General features: G+C 39.9%; 1 protein-coding gene across 1 annotated transcript in view; it reads right to left on the bottom strand.

Moving 5' to 3' along the window:
• il16 (interleukin 16) overlaps positions 1-10,400 on the bottom strand; it is a 49,183-nt gene extending 38,783 nt beyond the window's left edge. Inside the window, exons 1-4 of the mRNA XM_042397170.1 lie at positions 10,179-10,400; positions 9,327-9,603; positions 3,998-4,137; positions 143-260 (exon numbers count right to left, since the gene is read on the bottom strand). Of these exons, the coding sequence (XP_042253104.1) occupies positions 143-260; positions 3,998-4,137; positions 9,327-9,603; positions 10,179-10,333 (690 nt within the window). The 5' untranslated portion in view covers positions 10,334-10,400. The remainder of the gene's footprint in view (positions 1-142; positions 261-3,997; positions 4,138-9,326; positions 9,604-10,178) is intronic.
• Between the last annotated feature and the right edge of the window lie 5,150 nt (positions 10,401-15,550).

Genomic DNA, 15,550 nt, shown 5'->3' with positions numbered 1-15,550 from the left:
TTTACCTTAAACACTGTGTCCATTACCAACATTTAGAGATGTAGTACTTTACTGTACTGCACTGAAGACAGTAGGATAGTGTTTTAAATCATTTGGAACAAATGTCACAGCAGAGCCCATTTCATGTGTCTTGTGCTATTACCTCACTGTAGGCTTTAATGTGAACGCTCCTCATTCCCTCCCCCTCCATCCAAGCACCACCGTTTAGACTCTGTCCGTTAAAGGGTGCCAGTTTGTCTGGGCTCAGGAAGCTGCAGCCTCTAAGGAGACACACATAGACACAGCTGAAAATGAAGGACACTGCACAAAAACTAGTTCAAAATACGAGCCTATATGTGATTTAGAAGCCAATTTTTAAGCCAAATATATCCAAATGTAAAATATTTTGGGTCTTCTAAAGAGGTAGAAGGTCTTTTATTGAGTTAAAAGTGTAAGTTTAGCTTTTGTGAAGAATTTTTCATTTGTTTTATTTCAGTTTTCATCATTTAGCCAATGCCTTTCAATAAACTATCAATATCAGGACTGTAGTACTTAAGTTCCATCAGTGTCAAGACTGAAGTTGAGATTTTTTTTCTAATATCTTGGTGGTGGGTGACTCGGACGTGTCTCGGTCTCTGCCACTGGTCTCACCCATCACAGTGTTTGGAGTTGACAGAATCCAGTTGTGGCTGGCTGCTCTCACAGCAGACAGGAGAGGATGTTCTGCTGCAAGTCAGCTGTCAGTTCATCACAGCACTTTACCGCACTGACTTAAAAGCACTGTTGGGACTTATTTTCCACAGTGTGTCTTTGCCATATAACAACCAAGCATCCTCATTTTAGTTTCATGCAAAGATGTGTGAAGAGATACAGTATTATATTGTCACAGTTGGCTAAATAACTGCTAACTGTGACACCATCCAGGCAAATTTACACATAAAATGCTCTAATTTGTATTGGTGAAGGAGTATGAACCTGACTAGCTGTCCCAATCACATTTCATCCTTGTCTAAATCCAAAGCACTGTACAGAGTGATTGAAGTTATATCAAAGTTGACTCTTGCTATGAACGGCAGGAATACAACAGAATGACGAATAGTATATCGGTATTGTTTTGTTTCTTTGGTCTCAGTCTTGAGTTGGTTTTGCTGCTCTTGGACTTGATATTTAAAAGGAACCCAAGTGAACCTTTGAGTAAACATTACAAGTAAGACAAGCTGCAACCTATCAGCAGCTGAAACCAGCAGCCTTGCAACTATCAGGATTCATTTAGAACACTGATAAGGACGCCACATCAGAGCCAAGCAGTTATCTGGAAATAATGTGCACCCCATCACCCAGGACTGTTTCCTCAAGTCTGGGATATGTCATCACAAGAAGATTGGTCGTCCACTAATCAGAAGATCGGTGGTTCGATTCCCAGCCCCTCCTGTCCGCATGTCGATGTGTCCTTGGGCAAGATACTTAACCCCTAATTGCTCATGATGGCTGTGCCATCAGTGTGTGAATGATTAGATTTCCTCTGATGGGCTGGTTGGGACCTTGCCCCTGAACCCATTCAGCGTATGAATGTGTGTGAATGGGTGAATGTGATTCATAGTGTAAAAGTGCTTTGAGTGGTCGGAAGACTAGAAAGGCGCTATACAAATACAGTCCATTTACCATTTACCTAATCAGAAATGTTGTAGAAAGCATTCATCGCTGACACCACTAGACTGTCAAGACGAGATGTAGAGGTTAGAGGTGTGCCCAAATACAGATACATTATTCGGCAAAGCACAAATAGTGGGTTTTTACGAATATTTTTTTCGTACAAATTTTACAAAAATGTTTGTCAAATACCAGCGTGCAGGTCGTTTACATCGCTATTTCAGTGTCTGTCCTCTGATCCACTGTTACATCTATCAGCAGGTCTCAACAAGGGGAGTCACATCCACCTGCTACATGACGCACATTTCCTAATTGGACATCACTCCCGGAGTTGGGGGTGTTCCCCAGAGATAAAGCTGAGCTACTGACACAAGCGAAGTGCTCCCAAGGGACTCTCCATAACCTGTTGTTCGCCTTCTCCTTTCCACAAAGTTAGGTTGTAAAAAATAGGCAATAAATGAAAAGTGCAAAGCAAGAATGGCCTTTGAAGTTCTTCCCTACATGTTACACGGTGTGCTGTCTCTGTGTTATGGGTGTATAAATAGGTAGAGGTCTGTCTGCAATGAGACAATGAGTAAAGCTTTAGCTCAGTAGTCAACACAGTCATCTATGATCTGGGAGAATCCAGTTTGAGACCTAGTGTGGGGACCTCCTTCGGAAGGTAGTTTATTCATGAACACTTATTGTAACACTTTAATTTTCAAAAATTAAAAGCATAATAAAAACAAAAACAGGATTTTAAAGCCTCTTTCCACTTTTATTCAAATACAAATACAAAGAATTTTGCTGCCTCAACAAATACAGATACAAATACAAATACTGGACTTTCTGCACATCCTTAGTAGAGGTGGGTATACGCAGGTACTGTAGGCCTATACTCACCTCTGGGCAGGTCAGTTTACTGTATACCTACCTAAAAATATCCAGATATGTGAGACTTTTTTCTCAGTCCTGTCGTCATCAAACAAATATGAACTGGTTTTTTTTGTCTGAGAGCTTATAAGACATGATAACTAATGTGTCAGTTCATGTGTACAGTACCACAAATAGGAATGACAAGCATGGATGCTGAACATATTTTGGTCTAATTTATTACCTGTTTTTATTTATTTTATTGTAGCTGGCTAAATAGTATTGTGAGGAAAACAAAGGATAACTAGAAGTGGCCAGAAGTGACTTAAAAATTTGAGCTTTACTATGCACAACACCTGCACATTACCAAGAACTGGAGTTGTTCAGACAGTACATGAACAAATTATCTTGAATATGAATATGGAGTATAGTCATCAGTGTCACTGACAGAATCCAAAGCTTTTGCACTGAAGCTTCTCTCAACAGTGACTAAAAGTGTTATTGTTAGCTCAGCTGAACTTTGGATTCTATCCCAAGACTGAACTGAAGACAGATGTCATAATGTTTGAACAGTGATGTGATCACTTAGCTTAAAAACTAACCAACATACAGTATATCAAAAAGCAAAGAGAGGAAAAAGGTCTAAAACGGTTCCAGCTTTCTCTGGGTCTCTCTCCTCTTGCTCAGCAGACATAATGCATTTCATTCTCACATTTTACAGTGTGTCACCACCAGGGCATTCTCATTTTCTCTGTTCTGTTCATAGTTGTGATTGGCTCTAAATATGCTAATTAGATAAGCAGATCTGGTGAGAGTCCGGGGAGAGATGCTGGATATCTTTGACAGACCACTATGATGTGCAAAGTGAGGGTCACATGACAGAGACAGCCAAAGGCATCTGCTGATACAGAGAGCTCTGGCAAAAAGATTCAGGGTTGTCTGGCTAAAAAGTTCAACTCTGTGTTGGCTGATTAAATATGTGTAATATGAACTGTATATTTCTACAGTTTCAAATGACTATCGCTGTGATAACTTTGGAGAGTTGTAAAATCCTGTCTCATAGTATTATAAACTGATATGCAGTGTGTTTACTCTGAGAAGCCTTCAAACTACTCCAACCAGCCTTCATAGTTACCATCTCACTGTACCTGAAGCAACACGTCCACGCGCCCTTGTGTTTTTGAACACAAGGCTGTTTTAGGTCTACTTGGTAAGAGGGTGATTGGTCAGTGGAGAAGCTGGCTTTGCACTACCACTAGCTTGGCAATGTGACCCTCACCTTGCATAATGTAGCGGTCACTAAAGAGTCTCTGGAAGCCATTCTGCTGCATATACTCTACTTGATGAAAGAATTTCTGAATCGACAGTTTCTCTGTTGGTGATGATGGGAAGTGTTTCTCTTTTAGCCTGATAAGACAAGTTATATAGAGTATTTTTGTATGAAAATATCACCCAATTAAGCTTTTCCTATTTTTCCAGCACATTCCTGGGAATGAAAGCACTTGGCTTTTATTACCTGTGTAGGTCCCCTCCACTCCTCCCTGGCTCCACATTAGTGTCTTTGTCGTCTGTCTGGACGCTGTTATCAGCCATTTGTGGTCCGCACACCTCCTCAGTGGGCCCTGTGGCTACACACATCCTCCAAATACTACTCTCCTGTAACAACACACACACACACACACACAAACACACACACACACACACACACACACACACACACACACACACACACACACACACACAAAGTGAACAGGCATAAGGGAACCTCTATACTAGGAGGTAGAAAGCATGCTTTATGAGCATATCAACCATCTGGGTTAGTGAGGTGGCAGCCAAGGAAAAAGAAAACAAAGAGTAAGATTTTATAGGTGCATGAACTGAGCCTTTAGTGTTTGGAGGTTACGCATATGAGGCATGGTTGTGTATGTTTAAATGGCTCTCAAGGGAACAGTATATGACCACGTTATTATATATATGATATAATACAGACATAATGGTTGTTTTCTGTAAAGGAATAACAAAGTATTTCCTTTATATCAATGACTTTTAATATGGAGCAATCATGTCATAAAATGTACCTAATGAGATTACAACACGTTATATTTCCACAGAGGGGATCATTTTAGCAAGTGACACAAAGAAATCCAAGAAGTGATGAATAACACACTAAAATTACACTCTGACAAGTCATGAGAATATGACTTTATTCACACAGATTTCATTCATAAACCTCTATTCGATGATACAGGATTCAGTCTCAACATGAAAGGCACAATGATATGACCATGATGTTTCTGTCTGGTAGGTGATTAAGAGTGATTGATGTCCAACCTAGCATGAATTAGCCCCAGAGGAAAAGCACTGCTCCATTAAATTACTGTTGAGCTCAGCCTCAGTCGGGGTTGTTTAGCAACTTGGGCTTGATTCCATGAAGTGGTATACAACAGCAAGCTGTAACATCTTCATTACAATGGGCATGCAATCTATGTTATCTATGGTTGGTATGGTTAATATTGTGTATTCATATTGCTATATAGTATTGTGGAAAGATCACAACAATTTAACTGATTTGTTTAATCCATGTCATGTGTGAGGAGGCACCCAGCAGTTCATATACTTATCAATTTATCTATAATTTCTATCATCCTGTTTCTCCATATTATAATTTTGCTATCTTGGTCTATTCTGTACACATATCTGGTGCATGTCTGTCCGTGGAGGAGGGATTCCTCCTCTGTTGCTCCTCCCGACATTTCCTCCATTTTTTCCCTGTTAACTCCTATTGGGGAGTTTTTCCTTATTCAAATCAAGGGTCTAAGGATAGAAGATGTCATATTGCTGTACAGGCCGTAAACCCCCTTGAGGCAAATTTGTGATTTGTGATATTGGGCTATATATATAAAAATGGACTTGTCATGGGTTGTTGAATACTGTTATTTAAGGATGGCAGTATCAGTTGGTCAGTTCACCAATTTTGTCTCAACTGAAAGATTTTGTCAAATATCGGATGGATTGCCATTAAATTTGGTAGAGGAATTTATGTTCCCCTGGGATGAACTGTTATATTTTGGTTTATGTCCAAATACCTGCAAAGCTACTGATATTCCCATCAGCCTCTGCTGCACTTTGTGCTTAGTGCTAATTAGCAAATGTTAGCATTCCAGTTAGCATACGAACCAGCATGTTTGTTAACACAGAGCCTCTGCTCTTACTGTAGACTCTTAGGAGTAGTAGCTTTATTTTTTCATTCATATTATTTTGTTCTTTTTTTTTAGTTAGAGCCAATAAATCATAAGTCAAAGACAAAATGTACAGCTTGTCAAGAGGACACATGCAGACAAACAATGAAATGCAGCAGAGGCTTGATATGAATGTCTTACTTCTACAATAAACTGAGCAATAGACTTTAAACAGCCCCTCATTAATCTGACCTATAACTAAATAACTAAAGGCATGGCCAAATTTATATACTGTATATAATTTACTTTAAATTCCATACCTTTACTTTCCACCTCACTACATAAAGGGCACACTACTTCCTGCTTTGGTACTGGAGGTTGGCACTGGATGTAAATTTGTAGTTATTTAGTCAATGTTTATTTGTATAAGGACAAGTATATAGCACGAACCGATATCAGCATTTATAGCCTCCGCTAATTTGCAGTGCCCATCTGTATGGGTCTTTAAAATACAAAAACTCCAAATTGAAATACATACAAAACAGCACAGGACACAAAAAATTTAGACAATGATACAATAAAAGTACCATTAATCATGAGGTACAGAATGTTCCTATATGGATGTAATTCCTAGGACAGACTGGAAACACATGGATCAGAAGAGACAAATTAATTCATTAAAAACACAAATGCCATCTTGACAAAAAACTATGAAATGCCCTATGATCTGTTGGTATTTGTTATCTCAGCTCTGACCTCATCACTCCCAAAGTTCAGTACAGCAGGGAGTGGGGAGTGACAATAATAGCTTCTCCCCAAAGGTAAGGTAGACTCAGGGCCTACAGGTGGAGGTGGAGTTTATAAAATGCTATATAAACAGCAGCAGCAGCAGCAGCAAGGGACCGCATCAGAGCGGTGTAGCAGCAGGCATCCAGCGAAAGAATAAGCAGAGAACTGATGAGTAGTCCTCTGCCATCACGAGAGGGGTATGTTGGATACATGTTGCTGTGAGAGGACTATGCCATGTGAGTGTAGCAGTGGAATGGAGTTGATCTCAAGAGTCTGAACTAATTAATTTGCTTAAAACTGTGCAACAATTTCATGAAAACAACAAATGGTCCTCATTCTTCCAGGTGTAAATGTTAGTAAAAGCTAAGCAGATAGAGTATTAGAAAATCATTTTACAGTATCAGTCTAACCTGAGAACAAGTATCATCACTCATCTATTTAACCTGCGTGTGTTTTTGTGAGGTGAGTGATGAGTGACCAACAATCTAACCCTGTTTGACATCAGTGGAATGTGGTGTGAGGCCAAGCTGTAGAAACACCACAGCACAACAAACCCTGTGTTTGTCTGAATGTTTGACATTCAGGCCATCCACAGCTCTCAACCAACACAGGGCATGTGATTATCATTACATTGAGACAAGAAACACTCGACACAGGGTACATAGCTTAGTGTTAGCACGCTCGTACCATACCAGGCATGGGATATACAAACGACAGACACTCAACTCTACATATTATTCTGACCAGAATGAAAACTGTTGAATGTATCATAATGAGTTTACTGCTGGGTAAGTCATGAATCTGACAGTCTAGAGCTTTATGGTCAGTTTCAGTCGGTCAGTTGAAAGGAATAACTCTGGGAGGCTGCAGGAGCCACATGTGTTGAACATGTTGTTACTGTGAAATGAATATGACAGTGAAGGCCTTGTGACTATGATGTGCTAAACTTGTTTCTGATTGGTTAGTTCAGCCATATAAATTTCATCAAATGTGTCTCTACATCTAAAATAGGAACACATCCATGCCACAGTTGTTCCACAACTATCTACTGTGTAATTCGTGGAAACACACATTTAACAGTGCAGCAACTAAGAACTGTGAATTATTATGAGACCATCCACAACAGAAAAAAAACAGCAGTGGCTGCACATTCAAAGACAGACTATGTATGTAACAGCTTAACACAGTGGAACAGCGGCCACTGTGGCCACAAGTGGTAATCACAGAATAATGGCACTTTCAATTTCACCGCATTTCCCAAGACGTCTTAAGTCAGTTGTTTTAGTGACATCATCATATAGTGAAGTGAGTGTGGGTAAAGTCGCTCATGTGGTGGAACTTTGGTCATATGCACTCTGATGTGCTCACCTCTGGACACTTTTGGGATAAAATGTGCTATGAGAGGGGACTAAGGACCTGAATTGTTTCCACTGAGATGAACTAACATTTCTGACCCTGTCACCCCTCTCAAAGACTTAATGTCAATGGTTCTTAGTAGTGTTGAGTTCAGATGGCCACCTCAAGGTGCCACTTGACTCACATGGCATACTACTCTCATTGCAACATGAATCCAACACAACCTTTCAGTCATGTACTTAAGCAGTGTCACTAACTGCTGCTTTTCATAGTGTTTCTAAAACCCCACTTCCACTTCCTCTTTTTTTCCCCATTAAAGTTTTTTCTCTGAGGAGTTTTTTCTTATCTGAATCGAGGGTCTGAGCATTGAAGATGTCGTGAGCTGTACAGATTGTAAAGCCCCTTCAGGCAAGAAAACTTCCTGGGAACACAGCTGTTAAAGTCCATATGAAATGGCATTTTGAGTGTATCTAACTTCCGTATCATGACGTACTTCCGAGTGAAACGGGATAGACGGGCGGGACATAACGTTGGGAGGAATTTGATTTGAATGTTGAAAAGTGGGCATGTCATAATGAATCTTAGCTCTGAGCTGCTAAAAGTTGAAGATTGATTGATAGGTGGATGTCATGATATTACTGGTTGAAATGGGTTGGTCCAATCCTACATAAGCACACATCATATTATGTATTACAGGAGGAAAACATTGGATTTTGATATAAGAATACAAAGAAATAGATTTTTTTTGTAATTTTTTGGCACATGTTGTTAAATAGCTGCACAATATGACCGGGGATGTGATCTAAAAAGGTTAAAAAGGCATTCGACTTTAAGTCTGTGAGTGTGAAGTCCAGATATTCTGATTCAGCCCAAGGCCTTGGCACTGATAGGTATCAGCATTGCATTGAGAAGCGCAGCCCCCTCATTCCTTTCAATGAGGCAGTCCATCAGCCAATGGGGTGGACCTGCCTCAGTTTTTGTAGCAACACAACACAACATAATCCAACAACACCCTACATTGGTCTACTAGGAATGTTCACTCGCATGTATTTGATTATATGCAAGTGATCATTCCTAGTAGATTACTTTGAGGCGTGATTGGTGTAATTTCACTGTTTACCTTAACACTGTTGAGAGAGACAATAAAATGACCGCCACAGTGATAACTTTCCAGACTTGTAAACTCCTTCCTCAGAGTATTCTAAACTGCTATGCAGTGTTTTGGTGTCTGATGAACTTTACAACTCATGGACGTCCTGAAATGTATATCACCTTCTTGTAAGTATGTCTCCTGCTGAGCAACACTGTGTTTACTTCTTGTTAAAACATAGTGTATCAGAAACTCAAGAAGAGTCAAAGTCAGCAAATGGACTCAGTAATATCAGCTACACAGCAAACTCTATCTGAAGTTTGTTAACAACTGTTTTTTATGAATGGCTTCTTTTGAGGAAAGAGGAGGAATTTGAGGAACTAAAAAGGTATGCATAGATTCTACCCCAGAGCAAAGTCCTGCAGTCATACCTTGATGCTGAAGGACCTCCTTATGCTCTTTTTATTCTCCCTATGTGTGGTGGTGTGATGCAGCTGGTTGGCTGCATCTGTGCCTCCTCTTTTCTCCATGGCTGATTTTTTCCATTGTCCGTTCTCTGTGTCTCTGTAGCCTGTTGTATTCCCAGCAGTCAGATCTGTCCTCCAGCCTGGACCCCATGTCCTGCGCCCCTCTGACACTTCCCCAGCATGCCTCTCTTCTGGACCGGGGCAGTCATCGGTGGTCTTAGAGTGACACAGGATCAGGGACCTAGACGGGGTCAGTGAAAGTCAGGTATTAAAGGAGAGGGACAAAAATAGCAGTCCTGCAGGGCAGGAAGAGTAAAAGCAACACTGATGTGCGCAAACATGCTGTATATCAGAACTTAAAGCTAAAATAACTAGTACCTCTGGTCTGTGATTGGCTATGAATCTAAATACTGATCATTAAAAATTACATCAGCCTCTAAATAAGATAAGATAAGATAAGATAAGATAAGAGAAGATAAGATAAGATAAGATAAGATAAGATATACATTGTCCGCGAGGACAAATATGTTGCATAAAGCTGCATACAGAAACATACAAGGTACACACAATATACTGTAGGTACAAAACCTCCATATGTACAGACACATACAGAATACACTATTGTGCCCCTGGTACATAGAGTTTACCCTATTCCTAAAATAATACACCACAGTAAAGTTGTACTAAGGAATAAAAACAATGAAAACTGATGGCAAAAATGAGGCAAAGTCCATAAATGAACAAACCTGACTTAACTTTATTTTCTATTGCTTCCTGTACAGCCCTAGCTCTAAGCCTGTACCGAGGTGAGGGTACCTGGAGAGCATGGCCAGCTTCTTGGAGCGGTGGTTTTGGCTGCTGTTTGGGTTGCTGTTGTTGTTGCTTTTCCCCTGGTCCCTGCGTCTCCTTTCCATCCTCCTAGCAGCCGCTGTGCTGGCTTTCCTCTTCTGGTGGGAGTATCTCTGAGGCATGGCTGTCAGTGTGTGTGTATGTGTGTGCGCCGGGAGCTCAGGAACCAACGCACCCCTCCCAGCTGGTCCAAAGCCTAATGGAGAGGGACGCTCTGGAGAGCAATTAGAAAATTCAGTTAGGACAGTCTGACTGCATCCGTGTGTGTGTGTTCTGAGAATTTGCTGAGGCAATTGTGGAGACTAGGGAGGATAAAAGCGCTTTTCTTTCCCTGCTTTGAAAAAAAAAGAGGCAAAGTTTTTCCTCAGTCCTCATGACTGCGACTTAATCAGACTGCTGTTGAGAGAAACACATGGATACACGGACACTCCACACACACACTGATGTGCAATGAAATGACCTGAAATGACCAAATGACATGGAACATGGACACAAAACCAGAAACTGATGAGGCATTAGAGGCTCACTCTTTTTAATGTGCACACAAGCTATACTATGTTAGAACAGATAATGGTGTTAGCTATGGCTTACTGGTGCCGTTAATGGGCTAGAGTGAATGATGATCTGCACACTTGAACGCTTCACACTCCAGAGAGCACTACATGATGACCCTCAAATGCATTATACATGCTAGTGTAGATGTCCTCTCACATTTGCCATGAACACTTAGTAAACAATGTGCAGAGGCTCTTTAACTGAAACCCATAAGGCTGACATCATTATCTTGCTACCTTCTCTCCCAGCCCCCTCACTGTCAGAGCGATGTGACTTTCTCAATTTCCTGGTTGGGATCCTTTCCCATTGATAGAATACTAATAAGCTCCACCTTTGTGACTGCTGCAGCTTAAGGTTTTAGTGATTAGGTACAAGAGCTCTTTCAAGAAAGGGTGAACCATCAAAGATTTACCAACAGTTTTCCTCTGCTTCCAGTTTTGCATTAATCTAAGTTTACACATCTAATGACAGGATCAATGACAAGATATTTAAGTCTTTTCAGACGGTCACTGTGTCAGATTAGACGATCAAAGAGTCATAACTTCTTGCTGTGACTTGACTAAGAGACATGCCAGACTACATGTTGGACCCTCAACAATCACAGCTCGCCATCTTTCACGACTTGCATATGTGCATACGTAGGTGATGGGGAAGGAGGTGGCAGGTACCTGACAATAACAACATCATTTCTCTTTTGCTTCACCATAATCACAGTGGTGCATGGAAGACTGCTCTGTGCTCCTATTGGTCAATATCAAGGAACATGTAGAAAATTCTGACATGCAGACGTTAGTCACAAAAATGAAGAAGTGAGACTTGACTTAATTGAAAACATTCAATTGAAAATATTCAATTAAGTCACCGTAGTACAGGTTATGTGCCAAACTATTTCCTGGCCGGGACCACTAATTTCTTGAAGTATCCACTGTTAGTAGAAGTAGTAGAGAAATAATCCAAAACAAAACTGCACAAAAAATTGGCGAGTTGTCAGTTTTTCACTTCAGTTTTTATACAAATTAAACAATGGAGATATAATGTGTTAGTGAGCTTTAGAGTGTTGATAGGCAGATATTGTTACCTTTGGATAGAGCAGGCTACCTGTTTCCCTCTGTTTCCACTCTTTATGCTAAGCTAAGCTACCGTCATCTAACTCCAGCTTCATCTTTAATGCAAAGACATGAGAGTGGTACCAACTAAGGATGTGCAGAGAGCCCAGTATTTGTATTTGTATCTGTATTTGTTGAGGCAGCAAAATTATTTGTATTCAAATAAAAATGGAAAGAGGCTTAAAAATCCTGTTTTTGTTTTTATTATGCTTTTAATTTTAGAAAATTAAAGTGTTACAATAAGTGTTCATGAATAAACTACCTTATGAAGGAGGTCCCCACACCAGGTCTGAAACTGGAGTCTCCCAGATCATAACAGCTGTGCTGACTACTGAGCTAAAGCTTTACTCATCGCCTCATTGCAGACAGACAGGGAAGAACTTCAAAGGCGATTCTTGCTTTGCACTTTTTATTTATTGCCTATTTTTTACAACCTAACTTTGTGGAAAGGAGCAGGGGAACAACAGGTCACTTGTCAATAGCTCAGATTTATCTCTGGCGAACATCCCCAACTCCAGGAGTGATGTCCATATAAGGAAATGTGCGTCATGTAGCAGGTGGATGTGACTCCCCTCGTTGAGACCTGCTGATACATGTAACAGTGGAGCAGAGGACAGAGACTGAGATGGCGATGTAATTGACCTGCGTGCTGGTATTTGACATGTTTTTTTTTTCTTCCTGAAAACAAAAAAAATTAAAAATATTTGTATGAAACAAATATTCGTAAAAAAACCCCACTATCGTGATTTGCCAAATAACATATTTGTATTTGGGCACATTCCTAGTACTTATGTATCTTCTCATCTAACTGCTGGCAAGAAAGTAAATAAGCAAATTTCCCAAAATGTCAAACTATTCCAAACTATTCCAGCTCTGCCAAGATGTGCTCTCTGTGCTGAACACGCAGAATCTCAACAGAGTCTGAATAAGATGGAAAACAAAATATATTTTTTAAAATCTCAGTGCTTTAATATTGGTATTTCACAGACTGCACTTAACTGGTTCTTGTGCTATGTGACTGATAGAAGATTTCTCATATCTGTGGACACATTTTGATCACATGTGGTGTGCCTCAAGGTTCCGTTGTTGAAAAAACAGTTCCTTTTTCCTTCTATGCTACCTCCGGGCACATGTGACCTCTGGGTCATAATTACCATTTTGTACAGGAAATGATACAAGAAACATGTCAACAGACAGCTAACAAAATGTAACTTTCCAGCATGCCATACAGTTTTTCAAATGCCAGAAAAAAAGCCAGAAAAAATGTCTTTCCATGGATTTCTACTTTTTTGTGTTTCGTCGGGTGTCTCTGAAGCTGTCGCACCACAATCTACTTTCATCAGTCATATGTACCTCCTCAAATTTGTGCATTGCATTGTGTTACAATAGAACAGAATAAACACACTATCTTTTTCGTCCAAAAGCTGCCACCTTAAAGGACGAGTTCACAATTTTTCAAGTCTGTCAGCCATATGTCCAAATGAACATTGAAACCGGTTTTGCTTGCTGTAATCATTCCTCCTGTTCATACTAACTATTAAAGGATCCCAGCTATTTATTGTTTTGATGAGCGTTTTTTGAGAAATATATAAAAATGCCTCATAAATAACGTTGATTTGCTTCTTCTTCTGCCCTCGGAGTAAACAAACGGAATTATGGACAGCGCCACTCTGCAACCCACATTGTGGTTGGAGGTGGGATTACATCCATAGTGTTAATGACTTAGCGTGTAAGAGATCGAAACTCCACTATTGAACTGTAAAGTGTGAATGAAACTTGGCATGTACATTTAAGAGTTAGTGCTGGATATCTCAGGCATGTTCAGAAATATATAAAAATACCTCATAAATAATGTTACTTCTGCTTCTTCTTCTGCATGTTGATTCAACGAACGGAAATACAGACAGCATCACTCTGCCATTGTAATCCACATTGTGGTCAGAGGTGGGATTACATTCATAGTGATAAGAACTACTATAGAGAATGAATTGAAAAAGTTTAGAGAGTTAAGCTACATTCCTGTTCCTCACATGCGGGAACTTTGTATGTATGTTCAAGACACAGTGCAGGATGTCTCAGGAATGTTTTGAACAGGCGTAAATTTTGCGTCCACTGATACCCTTAGTGTGAGGCATTTAGGGAACATCAGTAAATTGTAGCATACATATAGTCAGCCTGAGAGGCGTTTCAGGGATGGGCACAACTCTCTAGGTATTGAGAAATCAGCCTGTTCCGAACAGGAACGTTTTGAACGGGCACTGCACTAGTTAAAGGTAAAATAAAAAGAACATTAACAGTTAAATAAAATAGTGCCCTCTATGTACATTAAAAGAATGATAAAATGTATCACACAAAAGTAATTAATCAAAATTAAGTTTATAAATGCACCTTTGATTGGCATTTTCCAGATTGTTGTGTTAAACACATTAAATTCACACAGTCAGTGCAGTTGGTTATCAACCTAAACATACAATGATTTATTATATTTAGATTCTGTCTGTCATCACAGGTGTCTATCTCCATCTCATCTTATACACTGTAAGTGGCTCTGGAAAAACGTGTACGCTGGTCAGAAGAAGTCTGCGTGACGCACACACATTCTCACCACACATTCTGTTTTTCTAAACACCAGTTTATGTGTGGGAAATGGTGTGTGCATGGTATTTGTGCATACGCAATACATCTGGCCTCTGGTCTAGAGAGTTACAGTGCAGATGTTGCTTTAAGTGAGGCACTCTGTCATAATGTCATTTCGAATGTACTGTATTTAGTTGGATAAATCCACCTAGCCTAATGGTAGAAAAGACTCTTGATCTTTGGTCTGAGCTTGTGGTGTGTGTGTATTTGTCAGTACAGCTGGCTGTTGCTGTTCTGCTACAGTGATGTGACAGCCCATATGCTGACAAATGCCTCTGTGTGCTGTGAATATTACATGTGAGTGAAATATAATAGAACAAACTGTAAATATGGAATATAATGTGCTGACCACATGGCACTCAACTCCCAGTTTCATTTACATCTGAACCACTGAGATAGGCTACACAGTGAAATATGAAATAAAATGACAACGATAAAATGATGTCAATCATGGTACATATCAGATATTTAAATGAAGGATAAATTGAAGTCATTTAAAATACATAAATGCATTGTTAAATAAACTAAATGAAAACATCGAAACCATATAAATAATTGAATAGCCATGTAAATAAATAAATAAATCAGTAATGATCCTCCTGGTTCCAGTGGATGAGTATGGAAGAAAAGCTTTCTTTTCTGGTGAATCTGTAGCTCTGATCCTGGAAGTGTGTTAGCAATTATGGAACATTAGCCTGGTTGTTGTGCTGGCCAGATAGACAGGAAACAGAGACATGGATCTCTATGCTGGAGGCTTACAAGCCCCATAGACTACACTTCATCTCTCCCTCTCTCTTCTCTTTTCATAGGCCGACACACTTTCCAGCTGGATGTATGCCAGCACAATGGGAACACTTAGTGGAATGGAAATCGATCTCAGCTACCAACTGCTCAAACATCATATCCGTTGGACTGCTAGGTAAATATGAGTTTACATCTGCATTGAGGTAAAGACAGCAACCGTCTCTGATCTCAGATCTGGTTCTTGTATTTGAAGGAAGTCAGGATCTAGTCTCACACAGATCTAGCACAAATTTTATG

Source organism: Thunnus maccoyii, chromosome 1 (genome assembly GCF_910596095.1).
Source record: "Thunnus maccoyii chromosome 1, fThuMac1.1, whole genome shotgun sequence".
In the NCBI taxonomy this organism is placed as follows: domain Eukaryota; kingdom Metazoa; phylum Chordata; class Actinopteri; order Scombriformes; family Scombridae; genus Thunnus; species Thunnus maccoyii.
The sequence above is the reverse complement of the archived record's forward strand: the minus strand, read 5'-3'. Positions and strand labels throughout refer to the sequence as shown.